At 39.0% G+C, this 14,784-nt stretch overlaps 1 protein-coding gene across 8 annotated transcripts in view; it reads left to right on the top strand.

Annotated features, from left to right (window-relative positions):
- The window catches only part of LIMCH1 (LIM and calponin homology domains 1), a 351,601-nt gene that overhangs the window by 244,208 nt on the left and 92,609 nt on the right, over window positions 1-14,784 (top strand). For 3 of the 8 annotated variants that reach the window (XM_011949047.1, XM_011949052.1, XM_011949045.1), the window contains exons 5-7: window positions 2,373-2,403; window positions 4,406-4,516; window positions 11,932-12,127. In XM_011949047.1, coding sequence (XP_011804437.1) covers window positions 4,508-4,516; window positions 11,932-12,127 — 205 coding nt within the window. In that variant the 5' untranslated portion in view covers window positions 2,373-2,403; window positions 4,406-4,507. Of the gene's footprint in view, window positions 1-2,372; window positions 2,404-4,405; window positions 4,517-10,810; window positions 11,076-11,180; window positions 11,570-11,931; window positions 12,128-14,784 lie in introns of those variants that run through there. The other 5 variants (XM_011949051.1, XM_011949046.1, XM_011949048.1 and 2 more) reach the window with 3 other exon arrangements.

Genomic DNA, 14,784 nt, shown 5'->3' with positions numbered 1-14,784 from the left:
TAACATATGCAGATTTTGTAAACTAAGGTATTTAAAGTAGAACTGCTATATTTCTCTGTTGTCCCTCTGCGAGTTGAGTAGGACATCCGTAGACACAGAGAGGAGCACCCCATTGCCACCACACTAGCGGAAGCAGTAAGGTATAGGGATAGATCCCACAGAGGAGCTTTGGATGGTTTTCTGGAAGTTGTGTTTTAGAAAATACTCTTTCGTTTAGCTTTCATGGTAGGCAGTTTTTCTTGTGTGTGTTTTTTTTTTTTTTTTTAGGTAACTTGAGTAGACAAAAAAAAAAGGGAAAGCCTGCAAGTGATTACTCTATGTGTAACTTAGTGAACTCTACCTGTAATGGATGCCAGACAACCTTGATGGGAAATGAAAGTATAATCTAGACAGGCACACAGCAAGTATCATTCCAGGGAATCAAAGCAACTGGATGAAAACGTACACAGGCTCTGGATTGCTCCCGAGTGTCTCTGTCAAAATTTGGAAATATTTCCACATAATAGGTGGGAGTCATTCAACAAATATTTTGTGAGCTTCTGTGTACCAAGCACAATTTTTAGCACTGGGTTAGAGTCTCAATGAACTTTTATCATCAATGCAGAAAAAGCTCTATGTTCCCTATTCTTAATTTGTTTTCCATAAAAGTTTCAAATCTTTTATAGATTTTTAAAAATCTGCTTTCTTTCTTAAATTAAAAAAACCCTAGCAGATTGGGAGGCCAAGACGGGCAGATCATGAGGTCAGGAGATGGAGGCCATCCTGGCCAACATGGTGAAACCCCATTTCTACTAAAAATACAAAAATTAGCTGGGCGTGGTGGTGCGTGCCTGTAGTCCCAACTATTTGGGAGCCTGAGGCAGGAGAATCGCTTGAACCCAGGAGGTGTAGGTTGCAGTGAGCCGAGATCGCACCACTGTACTCCAGCCTGGTGACAGAGCGAGGCTCAGCCTCAAAAAACAAAAGCAAAAACATAAAACAACAAAAAACCCTACCAGATATCCAAGCAGGTAAGGACATCCCATTTTTTTCCCCTGTTAAAAACAGAAACATGAAAACATTTTTTAAATCAAATCCAAACTGGACTAATGCTTTCAATATAAGTCCTTGTTGATGGTTTATTTCCATGGTATACTACTTGCTTTCTATTTCTTCAAATTTCAAAGGACTTAAAATAGTCCACTTATTCATTAATATGTACTTTAGGTCAATATATGCTGCAGTGAAGTAATCAGGGTCTAAATACTTTAAGGAATTCTTGACTGGTTTATGTGATAGACTTACACTCCCTTCCCCTTCACTGAAGTTACTGTGGAAAAAAGAAGTGCAGTTTGTTTTTTCTAGTGTTTATTTGTTGACGTGTTAAAAAAAAAACTTTGAAATAATTTTGCAGGAACTCTTATATTTCATTGTATGAATATTTCGAAGTAGCTTTTCTGTTTATAGTTAGAGAGTAAACATGGGTGCATATTTGAGCATGCATGTGTGTATATTTGAACATAACAAGCATATTTTCCTGCTTATGGCTTATTCCCAATGCTAATTTATGTCCAGAGCAGAAAAGAACAAATATTTGGATAGGATTGCTTCTTGTACACATATTTTCAGGTCTGTCTAATTAAGTAAGGTTTCAGACCTGTGTTAAAAATACTTGCATGAAGATTTTGGAAGTGCAGTCCGATTTCAGTTTGGCAGTGGTCTGTAATCAAGGCAGAATCTTCAATGGTTAACCTTTGAGAATACAACTATGAACAGTCCTAGTTCTAATTGGACTTTTTCTATTTCCAGACGTTATAAAGCATCATCTTTTTTTTTTTTTTCTGAGATGGAGTCTCGCTCTGTTGCCCAGGCAGGAGTGCAGTGGTGCGATCTCTCCTCACCACAAGCTCTGCCTCCTGGATTCACACCATTCTCCTGCCTCAGCCTCCCAAGTAGCTGGGACTACAGGCATGTGCCACCATGCCTGGCTAGGTTTTTTTTTTTTTTTTTTTTTTTTTTTTTTTTTGTATTTTTAGTAGAGTTGGGGTTTCACTGTGTTAGCCAGGATGGTCTTGATCTCCTGACCTTGTGATCTGCCCACCTCGGCCTCCCAAAGTGCTGGGATTACAGGTGTGAGCCACCACGCCCAGTCAAGCATCATCTTTTTATACTGTACTGTGGAACTTTAATCCCACTTTGTCCTTCTACATTTTGTTTTCTAAGTAATTTTATTCAGTGCCCGAAATCACAAAACTTAAGCCTTAAAAAATAATACATTCTTCTGATCTCATTATATATGTTAGCTTCGAGTACATCTTAGTGGCATTTAAGGAAAGATCACAATTTAGAATCTGCTATTCTGACAATATTTTCTTTTCTCTTTCCTTGACTAGGAGCCTTGATTATAGTAGGAAGCTGAAAAATGTAAGTGTTTTAACTTCCAAACTTGTATCTTTGATGGTTCAAGTGTAAAATTTAGCTAAATTCAATGCTTCTCATATGCCTTGCCAGAAAAAGTCCTTAGAAGTATGTGTATTTCATAGAATAATTAATGACCATGATAGAAATAAAAATAGTAAATTGTGTATGTGTTGGGCTGGGGTGGTGGTGGTTCTCTTTATTTTAGATAAGTGCTCAATCCAGAAATAAACAAGTGAAAGCTTGTGCTCTGTTTATGCACTGTTTATGATTCAGTTTCTTAAACACAAAACGATCGGGCTCAATACTAACATTAGCCCCTTTCCATTTGTAGGCACAGATGGGATTATTAAATTAAGCAGTTTGGCAAATTGTTGTAGGGTAAGATCTGCATAATATGAATAGTGTTGACTGCCATGAGTCTATACTCTGTGTGTTTTGTTCTCCTTTTAATCTTTTGCATTTTTATGAGTACTTGCCAAAATGAACTTTTTGTAGATCTTATTTTCAAAAGGCAAGTATGTTAGTGCTGTTTTATTTTCAGTTTAGATTGAAGAATGAAAGAAGTTACATTCTGCCTCTAAAATTTTAAAATTGGCTGAAATCTCTTTTTAAAAAAATCTCCCCAGGTGCTATTATATTTGATTGACATTTTCTTTCTTATCTTCTTTTTCCTCCTCTGTAAAACTAGAGGTATATGCCATTTTTCATCATAAAATTTTAAACAAATCAGAAAACCTTTAACCTAAAACACAACACAGTGTTTTTTCCATTCCTCCATTATACCTTTTAAGATAGCCACATACTCTCAGCACACATTAGTTATTTTACGGTCCTAGTTAATGTCCTGACATTTGAATCTCTGGAAATTTATTTGTAAGCAATCAGTTCAAAAAGATGTTCTGGAAGTTTTGAGGGGCTCATGAAGTAAAATTTTCCCACAGAGGTAGAAAACGGAATCACCTCTTAGCATCAATGCGCATAACCATATTTTGGGTCTGTCGCCAGCTGGATTCATGTAACTATATCATGTTGTCCAAAGCATTTTCTGGCCTACCAAGTAGAGGGAGGCACAATAAGTACTTCCCAACCTGGCTGAAGCAGTAAGACAGAATGTGAAGAGAAAATACTCCTCTTAGCCTCTACATGGGCCTCAGTTCCCTGTAATTCAGTGTGAAGGAGCTCATCTTCAGCTGACTCTGCTGGATTTCATGGGAAGTGAACGTGAGGAGGATTTGCTTTTGTGGACAGTTTCTTCAGAAATACAAAACAAAATTAACTTGGGACTGTAGCTTCAGACCGTTGAATACTCATAGACATTCTTAAATATCCAAGGTGGTTTAATTGGTAGCAAGCCTTGTCAAGGCTCAAAATTTCCCGTCTCAGATTAATGGGAATCTAACTATACCCCAAAGCTAGGTATCTGCAGATCACATTCTTCATGACACTGCTTTCTTTCTACTTTAATTAGTAGAATTATGTTGATCCTGTGCTTGGAAACACTAATTAACCTTTATCACTTGTTTGGGATTTTTTTTGCCATTGACCTTAGCAGAACCTCTGTGCCCACAAGTAGAAATTATGAGCCTTCAAAAGCACCTTTCTCAAAAGGAATTCACAGTCTCTTTCATTGCTTCTCTGGATAAAGATTCCAAAGCATTTTTGAAAAATTTTGCTGCCTAATTGTGAAACTTTCACTACATAAAAATAATGTTGGTGGATTTATTTTTCCTTCTTGCTGACTTAGAGATCACTTCCTTACAACCTGACTTTTCCTAACATTGGAGTTGTTTTAACTACTGAACCATGTTTGTGTTGACTGACATGGCATTGGGTTCTTATTAAAGTGATTTTACATTTAATGAATACCTCATGGGTGGTGGTTTTTTAAAATCAGTGTAAATCAACTCTTTCCTTCCTGCCTTCCTGTTAGTGGTGCATTATTGACTCCTTAGTTTCAATGTCATTCTTGAGGGAAAAATCTGCTCTTGTGCGTTTTGTTCCACAGGTATTAGTTACCATTTACTGGCTGGGAAAAGCAGCGAATAGCTGCACATCCTACAGCGGAACGACACTGAACCTGAAGGAGTTTGAAGGATTGTTGACTCAGATGCGAAAGGTAACTTGGCTTTTCTTCTTTATCCCTGAGCGGTAGACAAGGTGGGAAAGCTACACATTTGCTTGTTTTTAAGATTACTGGACTACTGGGTTGTGGAATGGTATGGGCCAAAGATAGGCACTCAAGGAAATGATCACTTGTCTTACTAATGACGTCTTTGCCTCACACATCTCACACCTACCTGCACTTTCATACCCTTCACAGAACAGGAGTTCTGAGCTCCCTCCAACTTTTTAATTCCAAAAGAGCAAATTCAGTCTGTCAGTATATGCCTTTGTATGCCAAGAAGCTCCGTGCTTGTTTTCTTGGGGAAATAATGCTTGAATTAAACAATGCAGTATTATGCAAAAATGAAGACTCGCTCTGCACTTTTGTCCTAAAGGACGTTTTGGTTACCCACTGGGGCCTTGGTGTGGGTGAGATAACGAGAGCCAAGCTCTTACCTTGGCATACACTCTGGACAAGCCAGGATACTTTAAATGCATTCTCCTCTAGCATGTGCATGTTATGGTCACTGTTTTTGAATGACATAGGAATTTGGAAAACATTTCATACATTGTTAAAAGCTTCGTTTGTTTCTTTGAGTATAGAAAAGACTGAGCTAAGGTAGGGATTTGTCAAGAAAAAGTTGGACGTTTCATGTGTACTTGCCTGAATGTTTCATGTGAAGGTCTAGCAATATATGTAACTCATACAAATGGCTAGTACATAGTATTACCCAAGAGAGGCCCTCCCAACCCGCCTTAGTGAGCAGGTAAGGCTTATTTATAATCGACTTCCATGCACTTTTTCTATCTTTTTATTTTTTTGAGATGGAGTCTTGCTGTCACCTAGCCCGGAGTGCAGTGGCGCAATCTCAGCTCACTGCAACGTCCGCCTCCCAGATTCAAGTGATTCTCCTGCCTCAGCCTCCCAAGTAGCTGGGATTACAGGCAGCTCCCACTAAGCCTGGCTAATTTTTGTATTTTTAGTGGAAAAAGGGTTTTACCATGTTGGTCAGGCTGGTCTTGAACTCCTGACCTCAGGTGATCCACCCACCTCGGCCTCCCAAAGTGCTGAGATTACAAGTGTGAGCCACCACACCCAGCCCCTCCAGGCATTTTGGATAAAGTCCACAGTAGAGGACAAATAATTGAGTCCTTACTCGTCCTCATTTCTCTAGCATGCAAAACAAATGAACTAGAAACATTTAGTTCCTTGCAATTTTTCTTTTAATACTGAAAGCAAGAATTGGTTCCAATTTTCTAAACATTTATTTTCCTTTCCTTAAATTAAAGCTAATAGTCCTGATAGTTCTTCACATTTGGCTAAGGCCAGTATGGCTCATATATTTATAAGTGGACAAAGCTTTCATATTGGTCATAACGCACATACACAAAGTATTTTAAGCTGAATTCCTTTAAAAATAAAATAAACACACATACACAATGAAGCACAACTCATTGCTTCTCAGTCTCACCTCTTATTTGCCCTTTAATTTCTCATCTAACATCCAGTCTGGATTTGAGAAGTCTAAATGTTTATTGTTTTTATATTAAATTTGGACTTGAATAATAATAGATGGGTCATCAAGCTCTGTCTCACAGTTCCCCTGCTAGATTCTGTTGGAATCTGATTTATTCTCATGATTGACATTTCTTACTGCTAGTCCAGCTCCTGTAGAATCTGAGAAGCTATTGGTTTCTTCAACTCTCCTAGCTTCTCTTTCTACAGTTAGTTGCTTCAACTGCTGTAAAATGACCTGTTGTTAACAGCTGTTACCCTTTATGTTGAATGTAGATAACATCACAGGACATGATGGAGTAAGTAGTATCCCGGGATACATGACTCTTAGCAAAAATGGCCAGCCATGATACTGCCATATCTCCATCTAGAGAGAAAATGACTTGAACTTCACTGGTCTATCCAAGCACCTGGAAGTACTAGTTTTATAGGTAATATATATAATCTCATTTTGTCAGTTAGGATCGGGTTCAGCTGGGAAACGCAAAAGCCTCAAAACAACAGATAAAATAAGATAACAATTTATTTCTAATTCACTTAAACGAGACGTGGACATGAGCAGTCCAGGGCTGATGTGGGGTTCCATGTCTTTTCACCAACAGAAGGCCTAAGCTTCTTTGTCTTTTTGTACCAACATTCTCAACCCATGGCTCTTCCCCTGCTTATCCAAGATGCCTCTTCAGGCTTTAGCCATCACATCCACATTCAGCCAAGAGAAAGGAGGAATGGCGGGGAGAAGATTCCATGCTCTCCCTTTAAACACACCTCTGGGAAATTACACACTACACACATACTTACATCTTACAGACTTGAACTTGGTCATGCACCCATACCGAGCTGCAAGTAAAGACTTGGGAAAAGTAGACTTTATTTCAGCTAAAAACTGTAGGCATTTTTATTAGGAGAGCAGATATTGAGGGACAACTGTATTATTTTCTGCACATATGCAGGCTGAATAAATTCTTTTCTTTCACAAAGGAGATTATCCACAAATTTTTATATTCATTTTTCTACTGGGTGAAATGTGCATAAAAATGATACAATAGGGTGTAACTTGTTAAGTTCTGTAGTAAAGGTGACCCAGGTAGAGCCCTTGGCATAAAGTCCGGCATGTAGTAGGTATACATAGATTGCTGCTATTGCTGTATTTTTTTAAAAAGGAACTCTGAAGTCATAGTGACAGCGGCCTTTCACTGAGACTGGATATGTCAGAAAAGTCCTTCCAAAGAAAGTGGCACTTCAGCTGAACAGAAAGGATTTACTACAAGAATATTAAGATTGAAGGGACACCCATGGGGACTAGGGTGACCCTAGAGATTTCAGGATCTTTCTCTCATCTCTTATCTCTCCTTAAACTCATTCTTTCTTCCTATAGGCAAACATTCCCTTATAACAGGGAGCATGGCCGATATCATCCCCAGGATTATTTGCTTCTAGCTCCTTGCCCAGAAAAGCAAGGGAATTCTTTCCCCTGGCCCCAAGTGTAAAATTCCTAGTAATGTACCCTGACCCTATGTGGACCTCATTCCTGAAGCAGTCACTGTGATCAGGGGCAAGTGATACCATGACTGGCCCAGGCTATTCCTGTTTCAGCAGGTGAGGGGTATTACAGGAAGAAAGGGAAAAGGGGAGGGAGCATGGTGGGCAAGCAGATGCAAGATTTCTGCCTAAAAGAGCAACCATCTCAATTTCTAGTCCCTTAACCCACCTTATGTTTTTTCCATGATACTTATCATCCAACTTTGTATTCATTTGTGTCTTTCTGCGTATTTTTTGTCTTCTCTACTGGAACTTAAGGCCCATGAGGACAGGGTATTTGTTGACTTTCTGGAATGTTTTGGAATAGAACAGTGCCTGTCACACAGAAGATGCTCAGTAGATATTTGTGGAATGAACAGCTTCCACAACCAGAGGATGGTGGGTGGAGAGTGGCTGAGCAGGCCGGAAAAGTAGAACCCTAAAGCCCTCTAGATCAGGGTGAGCCACCTTACAAATCACAAGGGGAGCAGAAAAATGTTGAGCGGTAAAAGAGAGGCATCTGGAGTTTCTCAGAAACGGTTAAGTCATCCACCAATCCTAGCTGGTTCTTGTTATGTCTGAGAAAGGGGGACAGGAAGAAGATGACTAAAATAATCCCAAAATTTCATGATGCTAGTAGTTCTCACTCCTTCATTAATATACTTTGACTAGAATAACTCAGTAGCAGTTAGCACAAGGGACTGAGATTCTAGATGAAAAGCAGAAACAATGTTAATTAGAGCCCAAGAAAGGAGAATGTAGATATGCTAGTCTCTGTTGGTTTATATCTTCTACTCGCCCTCAGAAGCTTCACTTTAAGTGACCAGAAAATGAGATATGGTGACTTGATGGGAACCAATAGAATTGCCCATCCAGCTGATATCCTTATTTTTATTTCTGGCTGAAGAGCCAGCCTGTCACTTCACCCTGAGCTTCCTAGAGACGAGCTTGGCCAAGGACAGCCATGGGTGGCCTGGTTTTCAGTGTTTCAACTGGCCATGCCATTCAGCTCCCAGCTCTTGCACTTGGTCCAAGGTTTGATTCTTGGCTTTCTACACAGCCATGAATATAACAGCCTTTCTGTTTTTCCTTCCCATAACTAGCTGTGAGAAAGCAGCTAACGCTCCAAGAGGCATGTCGACATTCTCCTTTCTTCTCCTGTGGTTTGTAGGGTGAGGGTGGGGAAGACATTTGGGCCTGTGGGGAGCCTTTCTGATATTATTTTCTTGAAACCCTAGTTGTATAATGGCTGTGCCAAGGAGCTTGTAGTTGTGTCATTTCCAGATGTGACCAGCGGTCTGGCTCCCTGAGTGTCTGCCTTCCCTGATGGGAAATTAGGCTCAAGACATCTAGACATGGGATATAAATGAAAAAAGAGAGGAGTATCAGGATGTGTGGAAACTTGTGTCCTTAGCTACATTTATAAGTGTTTTATGATTTGTATATATTGAAATTTACCTACTTGAGAGAATAAATTGTACTAATTGTAACTATAGCTAACACTTTCAGAGCACTTGTTCTGTAATAGGCATTTTTCTGAATACTTTCCATGTATGAACACATTTAACCCTCCCAGCAACTCTATGAGATAGTCGTTATTATTAGTCCCATTTTACAGATGAGAAAACTGAGGTCTGGAGAAATTAAATAACTTGCCTAAGGTCACACAGCTGGCAAGGGGTAGAGCCAATATTTAAACCCAGCCAGTCAGGATTCGGAGACCATTCTCTTAACCATTACCCTAAACTCCCTCTCTTTTGCACTAATCGTGCTCCATATAAGGTTTCTGTCAACAGTGGACAGCATATATACAGTGGTCCTAGAAAATTAAAATCAGGTTGGGTATCCCTAATCTGAAATCTGAAATGCTCCAAAATCCAAAACTTTTGAGCAAAGACATGACTCTGAAAGAAAGTGCTCACTGGAACATTTTTGGATTTTGGATTTTCAGGTTTGGGATGATGCTGAACTGGTAAGTGTAATGCAGATATTTCCAAATCCAAAAAAAGTCAGAAATCCTGAACAGTTTTGGTCCCAAGCATTTGGATAATGGAGACTCAATCTGTAGCACATTTTTACTGTTTGTTTTCTATGTTTAGATATGTGTGGATGCGCAAATACCATTGTGTTGCAGTTACCTACAGTATTCAGTACAGTCACATGCTGTACAGCTTTGCAGCATAGGAACAATGAGCTGTACATATAACCTAGGTGTGTAGTAGGATCGGCCATTTAGGTTTGCGTGAGTACACACTATGATATTTGCACAATGGTGAAATCTCCTAATGACATATCCCTGTCATTCAGCAACACACAACTGTATTTATAGTTTTGCAATCTAGTCATCATAGTGTTTAGCTGAGGAACATAATCCAGGTTAGCATCATCTACAGAATAAGGAGGCAGTAAGTAGTAGAGAAGATGCTGATGCTGGAACTGTAACTGTATCGAAGATGATCAAATATTTTCAGGTATACCATTTGGGATTTGGAGACAGAGTTTTGGGTTGGAATCACAGCTTTGCCACTAACTATGTGATCTCAGTCAAGTTACTTAACCTCTCTGATTCTTATTTTTGTCTTCTGTAAAATAGGGATAATGCTAACCATGTTGTAGGATGAGTGGTTGTGAGGATTAAATAACATAACATGCAAAAAGCATCAAGTATAGCCACAGACACATAATAAGTGTTCAATAAAAGTGACCTTTGTTTTTTAGCCATTTGGCCTATTCTCAGTAGGTAAATAATCCAAGATGATTACTTGCATTTCCAAAGAAATTAAATATGAAACCATATCCAATTTGGGTCTATAATTTTCAATGAGTCATGAGTTCTTCCTTTTCCAGCTAGTCAGGCCTGGCTTTTGTTCAAGTTCTGGTTAACTTTTGACCTAAGAGTAAGTTACCTTAATTTCCATAACTGGAATTTCTGCCTTCCTCTGGAAGGTCATGCTGGCTCTACTCACCCAGGCCATTTGACAACCTGTTCTTCAGGGCATTAATCAGTCCTCAGTCTGGAGGCTGCAGGGTGCTCCTCTCAGTCCTGCCCTTGTCCTCTTGTCCACTTCCTTCTCTTGATGCAAAGCTGTGTGTGTCTTGTAAATTACAGCTACTCTGTCCCCCCTCAAAGGGCCTCCTGCTGCGGAGTATGTCAGAGGCTCTGGATATAATTGATAGAAGCAGCCAGTAAAGGCACTTCCTGCAAAGGCATGGGCTCCCGTGGGCATCCTAGACAGTTTAGACCAGTTTCCAAAACTGCTAACATGAAGAATATTTATTTTTCCTTTCTATTGGGAATGCGGAGGGGACTTTCACGAGCATCCCAGGAAATCTGCAGTGTGGCATTCCAGTCTTTGCGGATGAGAACATGCCTCTCTGCCAGTGTTATCCACAGTCCTAATTTTAAGCGACAGTCTGGACGATATTAAATTGAGGTTTATCTTTGAGTGACCAGAGTTATTTTTGTTTTAGTCAGCCTGGACTATTGTAATTAATGCTAAGACACTGGCGGGAACAAGGCTTTTATTATAATACGAGGGTGAGGATGGCTTTGACTGACCTTTCTTCTGCTGGAGTTTCAGTGTTTTAGTATGTGCTGCTTGTGCTGGAAAGAATTTATAATCACAGGCTGTCAAAGACAGCCATTGTTCTCCCTGCTCTGAACATGTGGGTCAGCCACAAGTGCTTTCAGCTCCCCCAGCGCCAAGAGCTGGCCGAGAGCGAGAGCATGCCTGGATTCTTCTGAGGCATCAGGAAAAGCGTTTTGCATATTTTTCATTGCTTTTTTTTTTTTTTTTTTTTTTAACTTTTTGCCTCAGAAAGACAGCTCCCTTTCAGAGAAGGAATTTCCCTTCAAGGTAGCAGGAGATGAATGCGTGCTGCTCCAAGATTTTACACAACTGATTCTGCAGCAAAGACAAATGCTGCCTGTATTTGCCAGATAGCATAAACAGGAGCAAAAGTTGTACAGCTAAACTAGGGCCTCATTCCCAGGACAGACATGCAGTTATGGATTCCGAAAGACAAGTCAAGGTTAAGGTTTTGGTTTTTGTTTTTGTTTTGGACTATCATTGTACTGCTGTGAATCCAAACTTTGTGATCCTTTCTTCTAATTCTTTGTCTACTTTTTTTTTTTTAAACCTAGGGAGTATGAGTTATTTGGGGATTTAAAAAAAATATTGTGCGTGATTTTCTGATTGGGAAATTTGCAGCAAAGGAGGCTCGAGGAACAGAGTGATGACTTTTCAATGATGATTGATCCTGTAACTGGTTGCCACAACCTTTCCATTCTGATGTGATATGCAGCGGTCTTTTTGGAGACCACTGGAGACCCATCTTCCTGATAGTGTAGGCTAGAGTTATGTCTGTAACCCTTTCATTTTCTTTTTGAACAGGAGACTGATGACATTGAGAGTCCTAAACGCAGTATCCGAGACAGTGGCTACATCGACTGCTGGGATTCCGAGCGCAGCGATTCCCTCTCTCCTCCTCGCCACGGCAGAGATGATTCCTTCGACAGCCTGGATTCCTTTGGCTCCCGCTCTCGGCAGACGCCTTCACCAGATGTAGTCCTCAGGGGAAGCAGCGATGGTAGGTTGGAGTCTTAATAAACTGTCCGTCTTGGAATTAAACATTTGCAGGGGCTGCACTGCGGCTGGCAGAGGGATGGGTACTGGGAAAGCAGGCTCCATATTCACCTTGCTGGAACTTAGTAATTCTATAAACTGGCAGAAAAAAAGAAGTCTTTGAATGTTGTTTTTCATGGTCCTTAGAATTTTGGTTGGCTTTGCCAGGAGTTTATTTGAGCACTGCCTCAGTGAGCATATCTTCTATTGGAAAATGTGTTACATCATTCCTCCCTTGGTCTCAGTGAATCAAGACAGTGTGCAGACCATTAGCTCATAAAGTGTGTTGGAGGTTTATATACTCTGGGCATGAGGAAGGGAAATGTTTGAGTGAGTACCACACTATATAAGTGAAAATGGATCAACTTCCAGTAAACTGGAAATGAACTGCACACACTTTGGAAAGTTCTGAAGCCTGGGATTGTGCAACTTTAATTGGCGTGGTTTTTGGCAATCTGTTTGATGCTTATGATACCTGACTGGTATAGCTAGCATGATGCAGGTGGCCGTTAATGTATAGTGCACAACCCAGGCTACCTGCTTGTTCTGAAGCTGGGATTGATTTAAACCCTGTGGGTTTTATATCACTTGGAAGAAATGATCATTTTTCTTTACAAAAATGTGTAATCATGTAACTTGATATAAACATAATGCCTATTTTTCAGAAGCTGTTTGTCTTACTTATCTTGTACCTTTGTACTTTTAGAAGGAAAGATGGTTTGGTTCTACATATTCTACATATATAAACTTGCAGAAAATCATGAGGGCTGGTGGGGAATTTTTAAATTGTTTCCTTTTTTAATGTATTGCTTGGTTGATGCTACTATATCTAGCTAATATATCTTAAGCCTACTCTGAGATCAGAATTATATTTTGTAGCTAAAAGATCCCTTCCAGCTATAAACTTCTGTTACGAAAATACTTGACTATTTAACGTGTCCAGGATCTAAGTTAATTCCTTGGTACACAGTATCTCATTTAGTCCTCAGCTGAGATTTTAAAGATACTCACTCAGCATCTCAGTCAACACTCCCACAGAGCTGTGAGACACTACTTATTCTTACTTCACTGATGAGCCTTTGAGAAGTTAAGTAATCATCTCAACATTTATAAGTTACAAAAAAATCACTGTCAGAAAGAAGCATAACAATGTTAGCTTTAAGAAGTGTGAATGCAAAATCTATGCTCTTAAGCTTAATTTACCCACACTTCTTTCTCTTTGCCTAATAGATGTTTTATTCTGGAATGACTGCAATTAATGCTTTTGTTTAGGACTTAAACTTTCCAGCAAATAGTTTAACCTCGGGGCCACATAGTATGTGACTCCTAAAGAATTCCAGGATGCATTGTGAACCTCTTGCAAAGCATTTCTAAAATGTTATATGTCATCTTAAGTGCCCCCCACACTATTAGAAGTTAAATACCAAATTCACGATCTAAGTGAGCTTTAACATAACCAAAGAGTAGATTTACTTTTCCGAAACATACCTTAACCAAACAAACGATTTCATCCATATTATTTTGATTAGTTGTTTTAAGTTATTGCATTTTCTTCATCCTGTTTTTTTCTTAACTGGTAAGGTAGATCATTTATCATTACCGGCTTTGGGGTGTTCAAAGTTTAAACGAATCACATCTTGAAGGGTGATTACTAATAACATACTAATATGTGTGAAGTACAATTTAGTTTGCAGCAATTAAAATTGATAAGCTAGAGTGTTTTTATGAATGTTTTCTCCATCCAGAAAACATGAAATTAGAGCTTCACAAAACACCATCCATGAAAGAGCTTCTTATACACAGATTTTACCAATCAATCCGATACCTTAAGGCTTATGTTCTTGTAAACTAATCAAGACCTAATGAGATTCTTAAAGAAAAACAACACATTTCTTAATCTGCTGTTTAAAATGTAGTATAATTTTAGCCAAATAGATGTTGGATTTCATAAGAGTTTATAGTATGTTTTCAAATGATGCTAATTAAGAAGATTGCTGGTCCTAATAAACACTTCCAAATTTGAAAAAAACTTTTTTTTTTAAATCTTGAGAATTTATTTCCTAGGACTCACAATCAATTGGGGAATATCTTACCATGAAATTCTTCAACTCTATGTTGGCCAATATAGACATCTTTCATTTTATTATTATCCATTCCCATTAATCCATTCAATAAAGATAATCAAGGGCCATACTCATGAGAGGCATCATGATTCTGTGGTTTAGACACAGAGCTACCTGGTAGGATGCTGTAGATCCCAGGGTTGATTCAACAAATCTGTCTTGCTAGACAGGTGCCCAATTTCTCCCCCAGCATTAATAGCATCTCTCATGAGTCCACTTAATGGGCTTCATTGAAGAGGAAATAACAAAACCCTCCACCCAGATGTTTTCAAAATTAAGAACATATTTTGTAAATATGATGCATTAGGTTAAATAAACAGTCTAATGTTTCATATCAAAGATGTGCTGAGGAAGGGAAACAAGTAATGAGAGAAATCAAAGTGCTAGAGGAAGATTAAAAAGCGAAAGGTTGGGGGTGTGTATGGCAAAGATACGTTTAAGAAAAAAAAAAAAAAAAAAAAAAAAAAAAAAACAAAACCGCACCGTATATTCGCCTTTA

The sequence above is a fragment of the Colobus angolensis genome, unplaced genomic scaffold (assembly GCF_000951035.1).
Source record: "Colobus angolensis palliatus isolate OR3802 unplaced genomic scaffold, Cang.pa_1.0 Scaffold29, whole genome shotgun sequence".
Classification (NCBI taxonomy): domain Eukaryota; kingdom Metazoa; phylum Chordata; class Mammalia; order Primates; family Cercopithecidae; genus Colobus; species Colobus angolensis.
Note: the sequence above shows the minus strand (reverse complement) of the source record. Positions and strands in the feature narration are given on the sequence as shown.